General features: G+C 43.0%; 1 protein-coding gene across 3 annotated transcripts in view; it reads left to right on the top strand.

Annotated features, from left to right (window-relative positions):
- Nucleotides 1-3,884: 3,884 nt before the first annotated feature.
- AKAP7 (A-kinase anchoring protein 7) overlaps nt 3,885-16,860 on the top strand; it is a 1,625,267-nt gene continuing 1,612,291 nt past the window's right edge. For 2 of the 3 annotated variants that reach the window (XM_044064536.1, XR_006363953.1), the window contains exon 1: nt 3,901-4,896. In XM_044064536.1, coding sequence (XP_043920471.1) covers nt 4,239-4,896 — 658 coding nt within the window. In that variant the 5' untranslated portion in view covers nt 3,901-4,238. Of the gene's footprint in view, nt 4,897-16,860 lie in introns of all 3 variants that reach the window. The other variant, XM_044064537.1, reaches the window with a different exon arrangement.

Consider the following 16,860-nt stretch of genomic DNA (forward strand, 5'->3'; position numbering starts at 1 on the left):
AACATCGCGATGCACTACCTGCAAAAAAAAAAAAATGTATAAAACCCTCTCTGGCATTATCAACTGATTGTACTAATCTTTGATTTTTCAAGACAGGTAAAACTTAAAAGGAGATATCAGGGATGCTAAATCAGTTCAGAGCTCAGTATGGGGTTCGTGGTGTGTGTGTTAAATGTGCGTGCATGTGTGTGTGTGTGCACACGTGTATGTGTGAGAGAGTGAATAGAGGGGTTGTCTATGCCAATGAGGTGCACGGGCTGCCAGTGTTAACTACCCCAGGAAAATGTTGATCTGCACTAGCAGTAGTTAACAACAATTCACAGAGAAGCAAACTAGCTAAAAATGAGCTCTTTCCTCACTGCAGCTAATATGTCTCTGAAACAGAAAATACTGCATCATGAAAACATGCCACTTTTACTGCAGTCCTTACTGTGAGAGTTAGGGTTCTTTCTGAATCCTCGGAAATGTGTTTTGTGCAAGAAACAAAATAGTTTATTGGTAATATTTTGGACAGATGACAACCCGATCTGGAAGGTTACTATAATTGTATCTATGTTTTTAGATCTATAAATATGTGCATGTTTTATAGCATATCATTGTGTCTGTAAATGTTTTGTTTATTTCTTATGTGATCCTATTCACCTAGGCTGTGCCTGCAAATGGTCCACTGAGATAAGTGCACTGCCCTAGTAAACAAATATACAGTGGATATAAAAACTGTACAAGTTTGCTTCAACAAAGTAGTAGTTTAAGGGTGTGCACACTTATGCAACCAGCTTATTGTACAATTTTTATTTTTTCCCCTAACAGATTTGTTTGTTTTTCAATTGAATTGTACAGGTTATAGGTCACATTTAAGGTGGGAAAAGTTTTGAAATAATTTATTGTGGTCTCATTTTTTTATATCACAAAAACCTGGAATTTTAACAGGGGAGTGTACACTTTTTATATCCACTGTAAATAAATAAAATACATAATATGTATTGTATGACATTAAAATTAGCAAAACAAATGCTGGGCAAGGAAGGTATCACATTAAAAATGTCTCCATGGACAACAAAGATTGCAGGTTGTGAGTGGCTTTTAAAAATGCCTGGAGCTCTTTGTCTATTTCTAGGCTAAGGTGCCATCTTTGTTTTTATTTAATCGCAGGTTATAGGAGTAATGCAGTTGTCAGAGAGCAGCTAGACATCTGTAAAATGCGACCAAGATGGTGGGCTATTTTCAGATAGAATGGTAGTCTTTTTTGGCTGCAATAATTATTTTAAGGTAGGCTTGTGTACTGGTATAAAATTGTTTATTAAAAATAATGAAATATATACATATATACATATATATATATATATATATATATATATATATATATATATATATATATGAAGGCAAGTCATGGTCTAAGACTGATCAAAGTGGTAGGGGTAGATGATTTTCTTATAGTCAGTCCATTTATGGCTTGCACCATCCATTGGGCCTTGGCTTTAATAAAACCAACCAAGGTTGCTGACTTTTCTCAATCTATTTTTCAATTTAGGATTAAGCAGTTCACATCTTTGCAGAAAGCGAACAGCATGATTAGGAGAGTTTTAAGCAGTTAAGGCATTCCAGCTCTTGGCTTCTCTTCACACTCTTTATGTATTGGCAGGGCAACTGACACAGCCAGAGAGGGTTACTCAGTGGAGGTCTTGAAACAGATGGGTAAGTGGAAGTCTAATGTGTTCTTGAGTTACATAAGGTAATTTCCTTTTTGTCCTTCCAGATGTTGCGTTAATTTTAATAACTGGCCACTCATTCATCTGCAAAGTGGCCAGCAGATCCTGAGCAAGAACTATAGGTCCATATCTTGGTTTTACCTTTTCTGACTGCTCCATGGAATGGAAAGGCATCCCAGGAGTTTCCTGGCTGCAGCTTTTACCTGTTTTGCAAAGTTTAGTTAATAGAGGACCCTCACTGGCTAGTCGTATTGTACAACTGGGGGGTAATGACCCAATGGTCATACCTAAGAAATTATTGGTCAGCAAAATAATAGCGGACTTAAACATCTTATAGAACAAATTCCCGGACACGAGAGTAGTTTAGTCTGCCATTATTGCTAGATTTCACTAAACGGGTGTGCAAGCCTGCTGCAGTTGAGATTTCATGCAGGTTTACAAACTGCAAGATTGTCAAGGCTTCACACTTTTCATTGTTTACTGTAAATGAATATGCCAATCTTAATTATCTGGAGCAAGATTTTTATTTGCCAATGGAATTCACCTAAATGAGTTAGGCTGCAATCTGTTTTATTTGGAACTGTCTATTTTTTTAAGGGAAGACTGTGGTATTGGTATTGAGGCAATGACAGAGTAGCTGAGCGAATGTGAGCACTGAAAGATGGGGGAACAGCGTTAAGTCCATGGTGGTTGGTGTAACCCGTAATACCCTTCAAAGATTTTACCCCCTGTATCCCCCCTCTCTTTTGAATGTTCAGGAGGGTTGGATTTTCAAGGATTTATGATAAAAGGGAAGATGGGAGGCAGTCAGTCAGCACAGAGGAGGTAATGGGCACACCTCCCAGTCAAGAAATTTTCGACTGTAAGAGGTAGTAGGTGTGCTAACTGGCAACTCAGCAGCCAATAATTAAATGGTTAAGCTTTTTCTCAAATGATATGGTTTTGTTTCATGCTGACAAGTCATGTTGTTTTGTTAATTAAAGGTTGTTCAAAGCTAATGAATTATCTATAATAATAAATGGTCACATCTGCAGCATGGCTTGGAGTTTATTTTGTTTGGAGGGGCATAGTGGCCCTCATTGACAACTGCAGTATGGATATCTGTTCTGTGAAATTTCCACAACCCCCTCTATAATGCTAACTAAAATATAGTTAAGACTGGCACATAAAGAAAGACAAGAAAAGTCTTTTTCCAGTGCACTAAGGGTATATCTTCTGCAACAGCAATGTTGGGATGAATTTACCACCACAAGGCTCCTAGTTTTATAGGTTATGCTCGCCATACCTCTTAACTGTCCATATTTTCAGCCTGTTTCTCATAAAACTGTTTTATTTTTCTGCAAATCACTGAGGACTGAAGTCAGAAAATACTGGCAGACATTTGATTTCAGACTTCGTATTCTTCAGAAATTTCATTCTAATGCAAAAGCAGTTAGTCAATCAACTTTCTAAATTTGTAAGTGCAATATTTAAAACGTGTCCCTATTTTGGGCCTTTGTGTCCCCCCCCCCCCCCCCCCCCACCATTATTTGTGACTTTGTCCATATTTCTTACTATACGAGATTGCGAGGTATGGTGCCAGCCAAGAGGACAAATGTACACATTCACGCATTCCACCGTGAATTTATTTGAGTGCTATGACCCTGGACCTCCTGCTATGACTTTTTGATTGCCTCCGCTATGATTCTGAAAGCTGAGTGGCACGCTGATAAAAAATCCCTTATGCTAAAAATAAATACATAAAGAAATAAACTGCATACTAGCAGTTGCCCCATTGGCAGACAGCCATGTTTCTCATCGTACCGGGTCCTATCCTACTGTTAATTTTGCTGCTACTTGACTACACAGACACATGCAGAATATCTCAGATTGTTATCATTATGACTGACAATAATACAGTCCTACTCCCAAAGCGTAGCATGATAACTATCTAATAATGCTGACATGCCTCAGATGTCTCCGATTCTGACTCCAGATGTTCTGCTCCGTTTTAAATCGTCGTTTTTTTTAAGAAGATAAAAGTAGCTAAGTCGGCTCACACACGTTAGTACAGTAAAGTAAATGCACGAATATTCACGTCCTCTCATCTAAGTCAGTAAAGTCATTGTAAAGAGTACCTGGTTATTTTTACGTGCCTCTCATTCAGTAGAAAACAGGGTGGGTGATGGGAGCAATCATACTGTACTGACGAAGTAAACACAACACGCAGCAAAATTCATTCAGTGTAGTCACCACGTTTGTAACTAAATATGATTTGGGGAACTGAACGGTATTACACTAAGTGTATGACAAAAAAATCATCAGAAACGCATCTGAACGTTTCGTTTTGAATTTTCCTTCAAGCCTCTACTTTGACAAAGAAGTTTGCATTTGAACTCGTCAGCTATCCGTACAGTGTTCGCATCTTCTAATTTACAGTAGTTGCTGTCTAGCAGCTGGACGTAGAAGTTACTTTTTACGAAAAAAATGTTGTACAATATGGTTACTGATTTGTAAAGTGCCCACTCCGAACCTCTGGGTACGCGCTTCATGCGTCCCATTTCCCCTGTGGTGTGCCTTAAATATCGTTTGTCCGCTTGTAAACAGAACCGGGAACTTTATCCTATTCGTGCTCGTGTTTGTAAACAGAATCGTGGACTCTGTAGTAGCATGGAAAACTGGATCTGGGCTGCAGTTAAAAGGTGGTTGCTGTGCCTTGATCAGTTTCGAATTTTAAAGCTGAAACAGACGTGCGTGCCAGCCGCCTTACTAGAATCAACAAGGTTAATTTTTAGATCCCTGTGTTCGCAACACGCTTTGGGAATACGGTACATTAGTCACCACCACTCTAGTGGCCGTCCTTGGACTTGTGTGACCATGTCCCAACAATTTGAAACTTCTCTCTACTCCACAGAAAGTAACGACAACACCAATGATTCCAGTTTTTGTAATGAAATTGTCAGCTCCCTGATGCCTGATTTGCTTCTACAACCACCCCTAGTGAAAGCTGACTTGTTTGCAGATGACAAAGAGGCCGAGACTGCCTTGTTTACACGTGCAGAACCGTGCGGTGTTGAAACAACACGGTCTACCAGCCTGTTACTTCATTCGTCAGAAATGTCCCCGCCTCTTTCAGCACCAGGACAGCAGGAAGAGTTGAAAGACTGTGCATTTACTGAGCTTGATGTCAGGGAGCTGTTTGATAAAGGTGAGGGCATCACTCTACAGTGCGAGTCTCAGCTGTTTTCGTTATAATTAGGAAGTCCCAGTTTTGTATAGAGGACCCGTTATTGTTGCACCTCTCCATGCTACATTTGCCCAACAACAGCCTGCAGTACGCATTTAATAAATGCATGAAATATTTGTAGTTGTTGTCTCCTAAAATTGTTTTAGATTGTTTTAGAAAATACTAGTTTGTTGAATACATTAGTTCAGATTTCATGCTGGTGGATATTGTGACACGAATATGTCTCATAACTGTTTCTGACAGATGGTTATAAAAAAAGTATATGTACGCAAGTATAGAAGGTGTGTCTTGTTGCATCTTTAGCTGAGCTGTGTTTAGCCAGAAATGTCAATCATACCTCTCAACCACTTAGCGCAAGAAATCTGGACAAAGCCTAAAATAATGGGGGGAAAACGCCCAAAAATAGGGAACAAATGTACATATTGCTTTTTGTAAACTTAGTAAGTTGCTAGAATAACAGGATTTACGTTAGCGTGTATTTTCTAAGGATATAAACTGAAACTCTTCAGTGATTTGCCAGAAAACCACAGATTTTATGAGTAACTGACAAAAAACATGAGGCAAAAATCTGGACATTCCAAAAAAATCTGGACAGTTGAGAGGTATGGCACTCACTGCCTTATCGGATGCTCATACACCCCACGCTTATCTCTTATTTAGAAACGTATATCTTTCTCCATATCTCACCCTTTCACATACAAGTACATGCATCTTTTTCATCTCGTCCCTCTACAACATACAATTTTTATATGAATGATCAGCAGTTCTGTGGTTATAGGTATTCATTCAGAGAGTTACAAATGCTTCTCTGGCCTGTGTAAACCATGATAATATTAAGGGATGCTTAGAAAAACAGTACACAACTGTATGCACAGAACAATGTCCGTTGTTTTTCTTTAGAAATTTGTTAACTGTGTAGGTGTACTGTTCTGAGAACCCTTTTCAGCTCTGGCATGGGTGAAAGGTGGTAATGAATAGAATAGCAACTATGTAAATGTAAGAGACAGCAGGTGAATGAAAGTGTTGGAAATTTAGAGATTAGATTGTTTGATATCTAGTAGCAGATGCATTTTCAATTAGATAACTATTCATAATTAGATTACTTGTACAGAACATTCACAATTAGGTGTCTGACAACATGCAAGTAGTAAAGTGAGCGGTAGTGAAGTTGCAAGTAATGCAAGCAGCACTGTTTAATGTTCAGATTTAAGGCTGTAATGTGGTAGTCACCAAGCCGTAAATTATTATCCTGTGACCCTAAATCATTAACTTTCATGTTTTTGCTAGTGTTACATAGCACGCTGCTTCTAAAAAGGGGATGCCAACTGGGCAGTTTAGAGATGATCCCTCTCAAATACAGTAAACTTTCAGTTAACTGGCACCCGTGGAGATTGGTAAATGCCAGTTAACTGTAGTTTCTGGTTACTTGAGAGTTACTATTAAAAATAGGCTTGATTAATACTGTACCTTATACTATTTGTTTGGTTAGACTTGTTCTTAGGTTGAGGATAGAGGGGATTTATTTATATAGTGTAAAGCTTTGTATTATAAGTTTAATTCTTTATAGGTTGCCAGTTTTCCTGCACTCTGAGTGTGCAGTAATGTCAGTGTGTCTTGGTGTTAATGGAGGAATGTTCTTTCCATTGCTGACTGGCTATTTTTTCACTGATTGCTTGGGAGTCTGGTTTTCTAGGAGGTTTACCATGTTCAAGTTGCTTTCCTCTGCAGGATTTTAGCCCTACTAAGAAAATGCGGCCCCTTTTAAGGTGTTAGTGTGGCTTATTAGTTATGTATTTTTTATACAATAGTTATTGTGCTTTCCTTTTGTGGATAGTGATAAGTTTAGAATTAGTTTTGTTGAAGGGTTGTGAAACCAGAGTTGTCATTTCACCTCTTGGTGTTGTATTTGAAAGTGATTATGGCCATGTTATATTGCTCAGATACTGGGTAGGTTTTCCTGCTGGCTCAATTGAAACAAGTCTACTTGACACAAGAACATGGCTCCAGTGAGACATTCTGGTACATGCAGACAGTTGTACGTTTTTATGTATGAGATTTTCTTTCATTGTTTATGTCAGATCTTGAATTTGGAATATATACTTTAGGAAGAAATAAGTATGACTGATGCATTCAGTGTATTGTTGTGCCTTGTTTGGTGCATAACTAGTAGGTTCATAGGTTTATACTAGACTAATGATCACCAGAGTGTTTATAAGTCCTAAATCAGGTATAACATTTAAATATTACCCTAACTCACGTTAGTTGGAGAACAATCAGATTTTGAACAACATGGATTTCCTAAAGACTAAGAGGTATGAAACTCTAATGTCTGACAATGTTAAGTTGTCAATCTCGCCTTCATTCTTGCTGGATGGGTTCGGAGCCGATCCTCGGCTCCGACTCGGCCACTTACTAAAGCTCGAGAGCTTATTTTACCGGCTTGAGGCAACCCTATATCCCATGATGCTAGGCAATAACTCCCCAGATCTCATTTGCCGCTTTCACTTGCGAGGTGCGTATTTTTACCGACTCCTGGTAAGTCTTGAAATACATAGTTTTTCAGTCATCCTTTTGGTTAGTTTCTCACCCAGTTGTTTTTCAGTAGTTAGCGACTACCTTAAATTCTATTCCTGTTTATACCTTCCCTTTTTATCCCTTATATCCCCCCCTCCACTCTTAGGTTAGGCCTTAAGCCTTCCCCTTTCCTAATTATTCTTAGGGATCATGTGGAGTGTTTGGGTGTGTCAGTATCCTAATTAATATTTTTATTGTTTTTTGAGTGTTGTGTGTGTGTGTGTGTGTGTGTGTGTGTGTGTGTGTGTGTGTGTGTGTGTGTGTGTGTGTGTTCCCTCGACACTGTTATGTCAAGGGAAACTAAGGTCTCAGGCTTTAAAAGTGTGACTCGTGCTGTCAGAAAATGTCTCTGACAGACGGTCACACATCTTGTGTTTACTGCCTGGGACCCCTGCACCTGCAGGACTCTTGTTCTGTGTGTCATGCATTCAGTCCAAGAGTCCTGCAGGAGCGCAGGAACAAACTTATATTGAGGGGCTTGTTAAAGCCCGAGGGCTCCCCGACTAAGTCTGCGTCGGGGAGGCCTTCGAAACCAGCAACACCGTCGGCTCTGAGTACTAAGCCTTCGGCTGCTGGCTCTTTGTCTGTGCCTAGATCAGCTCCGGCTGGAGCCGATCCCTCTGAGTCACAGGTTCCGGTCTCGGCACCACTCGGTGATACCTCTGAGTCCATGCATTCACGGTCGGCTCTGTCTGGAGCCGACGTGTCCTCGGCTCGTTTGGCTCCATCCATATCTAAGAAGAGGTCAAGATCCCCTTTATTGGAGTCCATCCATTCGGCTCCGAGATCTCCCCTGCTCTCGGAGCGGAGCCATCGGAGCCGATCTTCTCGGTCGTCCAGGCTTTCAGATCATGACCTTGAGAGAGTGGTAAGTAGGCTATTAAAGTCTCAGGCATTGGCCCAGATGATCTGTAGCCCATCACATCAGACGGTAGCTATTACGACTCCACCTATTTTTCCTCCTTCGACTCTCCCTCAGAGTTCGAGCCGGAGCTCCTCGGAGCCGTGACTGTTGTGGCGTCGGAGCCGATACCTCCCCCTTCGGCTCCTTCGTCTTCCACTCTGATCTCCTCCTTGATGCCTTCATTGGACGGATCCAGGCACCTGGTCTCTCTCGTCGGCTCCGAGGGGGCGAGTGGCATCGGACCATTGACCGACCCCGTTCTCCCTCTCGGAGCGTCGGCGCTGGTGAACTCGGCCCTGACATCAGCCTCGGAGCCTTCCCTGTCGGTGCGGCCTGGGGTTCCTACCTCTTCGGAGCGGGGGCCCTTTGGCCTTTCTGATAGGGGAGCCTTCGAGGTGATGAGGAGTGTACTAGCCCCAGGGCATAGTCAACGGTCAGCTCCATCAGCTCCTCCCACTACAGTGCTTGATGATGTCTCTTCCCACTCTCTTGCTCCCGGACCCAGAGATCCAATGCCTCAGGTTTCCCCACTGGGAATATCTTCCTTTTCCAAGGCTTCTCCTGACCTGTCAGCGGAGCCTCCGCGTAAGAGGACATGTAAGTGGAAGCATGTGGACTCCCCTGAGTCCATTACATCTGACACCGACTTGGATGAGTCGGAGGGATCCCCAAAGTCCCCTCTGAGGATGTCTCTTTCTCAGGCATCTTAGAAATCCTAAAGCAGAGGGGGAACTGGTCTTCCCTTAATCCTTCCGAGGATGAGTCGGTGTACCTGGAGGCGTTTGGTTCTCGACCCTCCACCTCCTGGGTGTCTCAGCCTTTCGACCCCCTTATGGAAGTAGTGGCTCGGAAGGCGTGGTCGGCCCCGGATTCGGTGAAACCCACCCCTTGGAGGCCATCTAAATTCATCACAGCACCAGTTGACAAACAATTCCCAACAAAAGGTGTACCAGCAGATGCCATGGTGGTGGCTGTAGCCACCGAGAAGGAACTAGCTGATCCTTCAGTACCTATCCATCCTCCTAATAAGGATTCTAGGACCATGGATAGGTACGGTAAGCGGATGTTTTCTTCAGCGACCTATGCCATGCGGTCGCTGAATTACTTGTGTCACTTCACCCGCCTTCAGAGAGATATTCTCAAAGAGTTGGGAGAAGTCTTACAGGATCTATCAGCTGCTGGGTCCCAGGATAAAATAAACTCACAGCTTGGAACCCTAAACTCGATTCCTAACTCCTCCATGCGTCTAATTTTATATGCAGCCGATGGAGCGAGCAGGGCCGTGGGCACAGGAGTGGCCTTAAGGCATCACGCCTGGATGCGGCTGTGTAATTTCGCAGACCCTTTCAAGGCGTCCTTCACAAATTCCCCTTTTGATGGTTCGGCTTTGTTCGGATCTCAAGTGAAAGACACCTTGACCAGATGCGAACAAGATGGCAAGACTCTTTCTGCCGTAGGAGTCCGTTTCTCCACCCCTTCAAGACCATACCCTAAGGGTCAGAAGGGTGGGAAAATGTGGTTCCGCAAATCTCAAGGAGTCACGCCTGATGCAAGAGGTCAGTTTACCCCCAGAGGCAGAGGGGGTAACAACAACAGACTCCGCCCTAGGGGCAGAGGGGGTCCGCAGAACCAGGGTAGCAGGGAGCCTCTCTCTGACAAACCCTTCCAGCATCCCTGAGATGTTGCCCGATTGTCCACCTTTAGAGGCAGTCGGGGGAAGATTGTCGCTGTACCCAATAGCCTGGCTTTCCCTTACTCAAGACAAATGGGTACAGTCAATCATATCCGAGGGTTACAAAATTCCCTTTATCCAAACCCCAATTCAGCAAAAGGGAACCCTTCCAGACATTCCACCCGGTCTAAGGGAACTAGCAGTACCAGAGATATCAAAACTGCTAGCAAAAAGAGCCATCCAGCCAGTCCCAGCAGACCAACTAGGATCCGGAATCTACTCAAGGTTCTTTTTGGTACCAAAAAAGACAGGGGACTGGAGACCAATATTAGATCTCAGCAAACTAAACAAGTTTGTAACGAGAACAAGATTCCGGATGGTCACGCTACAGTCCATTCTACCCTTTCTGGGCAAGGACAATTGGATGTGCTCCGTGGACCTTCAGGATGCGTACTGTCACATCAAAATTCACAGGCGCTCCAGAAGGTTTCTCCGCTTTCGGCTGGGGGCCAGTCACTACCAATTCAGAGCCCTGCCCTTTGGTCTCACTTCAGCCCCCAGAGTGTTCACCAAATGTATGGCAGCGGTTACGGCTCACCTGAGACGGCAAGGATTCCAGGTGTTTCCATATCTAGACGACTGGCTCCTCACTGCCACCACCAGGCATCAACTTCTCCAAGCCAGAGCTTACACCATTCACATTTGCAGAGGGTTAGGAATCTCTATAAATTTTGAAAAGTCTGCCTTGTCGCCTTGTCAGTCTATTACCTTTATAGGCGCCAACATGAACACCGTACAACTTTCAGCAAAGTTAACAGATCAAAGGATCTTAGATATTCAAAACCATGTCCATGTTCTTCTTCAGAGCGACAAAATTCAGGCCAGGTATGTCCTGAAAGTGTTGGGTCTTATGTGGCCGCCATAACACTTCTTCCCCTTGCACGTTTTTACATGCGTCTACTACAGTGGATGCTTTTCGCCCAATGGTCCTTTCAGCAACTCCCCATGCACCACAAGATCAGGATAACTCCAACTTGCAGAAGTCATCTGTCCTGGTGGATATTGTCCCCTCAAGTCCATCAAGGCAGACCCTTTGTTCCTCCTCCTCCTCCAGTCGCCACGGTGACATCGGACGCCTCCCTGATCGGGGGGGGGGGTGCATTTTCAGGGCAGAATGGTCCATGGCACTTGGCAACCTTTCGAACGCCACCTGCACATAAATGTCCCAGAGATGAGAGCAGTGCTTTTAACGTTGCAAGCCCTCCATGACTCTCTTCCCCTAGGAACTATTGCAATCCAAACGGACAATATGTCTGTAGTGTGATATATCAACAAACAAGGCGGAACCAAGTCCTATCCCCTGTGTCGAGAGGCACTCAGACTTTGGCAATGGGCAATCTCCTCTCAGCGGTTTCTGATAGCAACGCATATCCCCGGGAAGTCCAACATCATAGTGGACAGTTTGATCAGAGCTATACTCATGCCACACGAGTGGTCTCTCAAAAAATCTGTGGCGGAAGAGATTTTTCAGAAGTGGGGCCTTCCTTGCTGCGATCTTTTTGCTACACCCCAAAACAGCAAATGCCCCGACTTCTTCACCCTTCCAGGCCATCCCCTCAGAGAGGCTCTAGTCCAAGATTGGCCTCTGGGACTTCTCTATGCCTTTCCACCTTTTCCTCTAATCCCACAAGTAATTCAGAAAGCAACCGCCTTGAGAGCCAAGTTGATTCTCATTGCCCCTTATTGGCCTCGACAGATATGGTTTCCGTTCCTACATCGTTATCTTTTGGTACAGCCTTGGCATCTGGACCCAGCTCCAGATCTGTTGACCCATCAGTCGGGGCAGCTGCACCAATCCCTACATTTTCTCAACCTCACTGCTTGGTTGCTCCACTTCCGTCCCTAGCCAGGCTTCCTATGATTTCTAATCCCGTCCGGGATATCATAGTAGCTTCCCTTAAATCTTCCACCAGAAGGATTTACACTAGTAAATGGAAACGTTTCTCCTTCTGGGCAAAGGCAAGGAATATAGATCCCTTTACTGCCCCAATTCATTCGATCTTAGACTTCCTAGCCGAAATTTTTCATTCAGGGTCTTCTGCCTCTACAGTAAAGGTTCAGTTGGCAGCCATATCGAATTTTCATACAGGCTTATCGGACCACAACATCATGTCCAATAGGCTTTGCAAAGATTTCCTTAAAGGTGTATATTTACTTAAGCCTCTGATCAAAGACCCTCCACCTCAGTGGGATCTTAATTTAGTCTTAACATCCTTGATTCTCCCCCCCTTTGAACCTGCGGTCTCCTGTTCATTGAAATTTCTTTCCTGGAAGACACTCTTCCTAGTCGCCATTACTTCTGCTAGGAGAGTATCTGAGCTTCACACCCTCTGCATTTGTCCTCCCTACTTAATCTTCCATAAAGACAGAGTTTCTCTAAGGACTAATCCATCCTTCTTACCCAAGTTGGCTTCGCAGACAAATTTAAATCAATCAATTGATCTTCCAGTTTTTTTCCCAAACTATACTAATAGAGCGGAGCAAAAGCTACATTATCTAGATGTTCACCGCCAGCTCCGATACTATTTGGATAGAACCAAACAAATAAGGAAGTCTGATCAACTGTTTTTATTGTACGCAGAAAATAAGAAAGGCCTTCCTGTTTCTAAGGTAACCCTATCTAGGTGGCTGTCTTCTGTGATTACATCTATATATCAACTCAGAGGCAGGGAATTAACTTCTAAGCCAAAAGCCCATTCAACTAGAGCACTAGCTACATCTACAGCTTTTCAAGCTAGACTACCAATAGACACTATCTGTGTGGCAGCCACATGGGCCTCTCCTCATACCTTTGTTTCGTATTACAAATTGGACATCGCCACCAGGGACAGAGCAAAATTTGGTTCCACCATTCTCAAGAGTCTGTTCCAATGAGCCACCCAGGATGAAGGTGCTAGGGACGCCGTCCCATCCAGCAAGAATGAAGGCAAGATTGACAACTTAACATTGAGAAGTTATGTACCTACCATAACGTTCCATGTTAGTTGTCTTCTCTCGCCTTCTTTCTTGCGTCCCACCCACCATCCCCCTAGCCTGGACAGACCGAGAAGATCTTCCCTTCCTTGAAGGGTCCTTATATTCCCTTGTTTCACCATCTAGGTGTCCTAGGATATATATAGTGTAGATAACGATCTTTGGGGGTTTTTATCCCTCTTCCTCCTCCTTCCAGTTGGAGGATTTTGTTTTATTGGCCTATGCTAGGTTTTTCAGCTTCCAAACGAGATCTGGGGAGTTATCGCCTAGCATCATGGGATATAGGGTTGCCTCGAGCTGGTAAAATAAGCTCTCGAGCTTTAGTAAGTGGCCGAGTCGGAGCCGAAGATCGGCTCTGAACCCATCCAGCAAGAAAGAAGGCGAGAGAAGACAACTAACATGGAACGTTATGGTAGGTACATAACTTCTCATTATGTAATGACTGTAGTTTTCAGTGATTTACCAGAAAATCAAAGCATCTTATAAGGATAAGGGTAATAATATGACACAAAGTCAGGGACAGTTGAGCAGTATGATGTAGTTAATGACCAGTAATATTGCTTTCATATTTGTTCAGTTTGATGATTTTTCTTGTGGTGTGGGTGGACAATTATTTCCACAGATTTCATTAACTGGCTGTGATTTTTTTTTTTCTTGGGTTATAGTTGGTTAGTTTTTGCAATCACAAGTTGTATATCGTATTGTATTATATTAGTGGGGTGTAGGCAGAGGAAACATTTGTAAGGACAAGGTCAAACATATTTGTTTACTGACGTCTACCAGGAAAGTCTAACTGGCTAGGTGTCCATTTTCATTCAGATAAAGTTAGGAAGTGAGTGTAAAGGGCGAGTCAGGAGGTGTGAGGTATGATTAGGAACTTGTTCATATTTAGGAATATCATTATCCTGAGGTTGGGCAAAAGCCGAGACAGATTTTGGCTAAGAACTATTTCTGAATGGTTTTGAAGGACTGGAGGGAGGGTATTGATCTGATGGTTACAGGTAATGAATAACAGGCCTTAGCAACATGCTATAAATATAGATCATGGACTGCAGATTTGATAAGGTTGTGGACAGAAAAGGTTTTCCTCACTGAATCATAATGATGGAGTACAAACATAGTTGTACAGAACAGTATTTATTGCTAGACAAGCAGATGATTGCTGGCTAATGTTGTAGGTGGGAAGAAGCTCTGTATACATTAGTTGATGAGTTAGCTCTAATCAATTTAGGCTTTCAGTGCCCTACAGTAGTGGGTTCTGAAAGGAGCATTTGCTGATAATTTAGCCACTTTATTACAGTATTGCTCAGTACTGCGGTGGTGGTACTGCATTAGCGTTGTCGCCTCACAGCAAGACGTTGTCCCATTTGATTCTCAGCTAGAGCGTCTTCTGTGAGGAGACGTGTGAATGGGCGTACCTTCATTGAAGGTTGTGCATCAGGGCTGGCAACTCGGCACGTAAAAATCCACTGCCAATCATTAGCGGACCGGAGTTCCGCTGTGGCGACCCCTAACCGGGAAAAGCCGAAAGACACAACATTACAGTATTACTCAAATTTAGCTTTTTATGCTGCCTGGAAGTTAATAGGAATGAGTGCTCCATAAATTACTGAGGGGAGGTGTTAAGTAGTGGACAGTGTAGCTTTAGTTGTGTTGGTGAGAGTTTTTGGATCTGTAAAGCATTGCAAGTTTTTGGTGAGTTTATGTGGATGGGGAGTTTGTCCCACAACAGCAGCAGTATCATCTGTCAAATATGCCTGTCCCTCCAAACTGTTCTGTTAATGTTGCAGAAAAGGTGGCGATATTGTAGTGTACTGGCTCACCAGATGCGCAGTAGCAAGCGCTGCCCCAACCCCGCCCCAGTTGGTTGACGTCTTGCTGTACTTATGAATAACCAAAAATGAAGTGGCTTCCTCGGCATGAATATTCATTTTGATGAGTAATCACAGTTATATTTAACAGATAAATTTAAACTTCATTTAAAGAATCATTAAGTGCATGCTTAGCTGTTTCAGCATACGTTAACAAATGCTGGAATACAAGCGCCAAATTGACAAACTACTACAAGTAATCCTAAACCGCTGTATTACATCAACTGTATAAGAGATCCCAGTAAATATAAACAATTACTTTTTCCCCTTTGCTTTTGCAGGGGGCAAGCCCCCTGCACCCCCCACACCACCCGCTATTTGAATATACAAACTCCAAGAACCGACTACAAGGGTGGTGCAGGGGGGGGTTGCCCCCTGCAAAGGGAAAAAGTAATTGTTTATATTCACTGGGATTACTTATATAGGATTAGTTGTAGTACTTTATATAAAGCAAAAGGCAAAAGAAGATCCTTGTGCACCAGCATTACAAATAAGTAAACTATCACAGGAATGTGTAGTACTGAGCTGCTCATCTACATTCATTATATGCATGTCATCACGGGGTAATATACATGGCATGCCAAATCATGCCTCATTTCCTTACCACTTCCTAGGTTTTAGGCTTGTCAATCACCCTGGGCCATGCCCACTCCTGCACATAACTGACGGTGAGCCAGTACACTACAGTATCGCCGAAGAGGTGTAGATACCTAGGCAAAGTATTTGTGATGCCATTTGACTTAGTGATGTGCAGTAAATCCATTAGTAATAGGTCAGAGGTTGCCTTGTATGCCAGACAAAGGTCATATCTTCGGAATCTGTAGGTTACCAAGTATATTGACAGGGGTTTCAGTCAGTCCATGAAGGACCTGTTGTTTAGGCCTTGTATACTTTCAGTAAGGTATCTTTGTGGGAGCTCCAGTTGTTGCATGTGTCTGAACAGATACATGCCAAACAGGGAATTATGTGCAATAATTGGCTCAGTGAAAGCTGGGTCAAGGGGGTCAGTGACATCTCTAGATCTAGGCACAACCCCTTTGTTTGTTTATAATTTGTGCAATAGAGAAGGACTTTCTTACAACAGACACGTTAGTCAAAAGTTAAGTCACTGTCCACATAAGTTCCCAAACCCTGAACAACTGGGCAAATGTCTTAGGGGCATGTTGTCAGTGTGGTAGTTCCCAGGGATAGATGACTTTACATTTAAAGGCTCACTGCTGCTTTTCAGCTATGAGAAACATTTCTGCAGTTTATTTCCCACCCTCCTACCTGTCGGTATAGTGTTTTTATAGTTGGTGGCTTTGCAGTTGCCCGCCCCTAGTGTAAATTTGATTTGGGACCCTCCTCCCAGTCTAGTGTCATTACCTCATTCTACCCAGTACAGGGAGAACATTTGAGAAGGCCAATCAGCTTAGTTTCTGCTACTCCTTTCTCTCTTTCCTTTCTCTCTTGCCACTTAAAAAAAATAAATAAAATGTATCTGCTTTTACTGTATTTGTGTTACTTCCTACTTTATTTTGCTTTTGTGTCATCTTAAAAGTACTCAATTGTATTTATTACTGCTTGGTGTAACTCATTTTAAACCTTTTAGTTTAAGCACTTGGGCTTCAGACCAGTTGTTTTACATTAAGAAGGTTTGTGGTCTGCACTGTAGTGGCAGAACAGGTAGCTTACATCCTTCTAAGTTGGGAACTGCTGATTGAGGGCTCAGTGTCTGTTATTCTAAAAGTGTATTAATTCTGGTTTAAGCACTTGGGCTTCAGGCCAGTTATTTTACATTAAGAGGGTTTGTGGTCTGCACTCTTGTGGGAGGAGAGGCTGGACTCTGCCCTTCTGAGCTGGGAATTTCTGGTTAAAGGCTTATAGTGCCT

The sequence above is a fragment of the Protopterus annectens genome, chromosome 1.part0, assembly GCF_019279795.1.
Source record: "Protopterus annectens isolate FY-2018-M chromosome 1.part0, PAN1.0, whole genome shotgun sequence".
NCBI classification, from domain to species: domain Eukaryota; kingdom Metazoa; phylum Chordata; order Ceratodontiformes; family Protopteridae; genus Protopterus; species Protopterus annectens.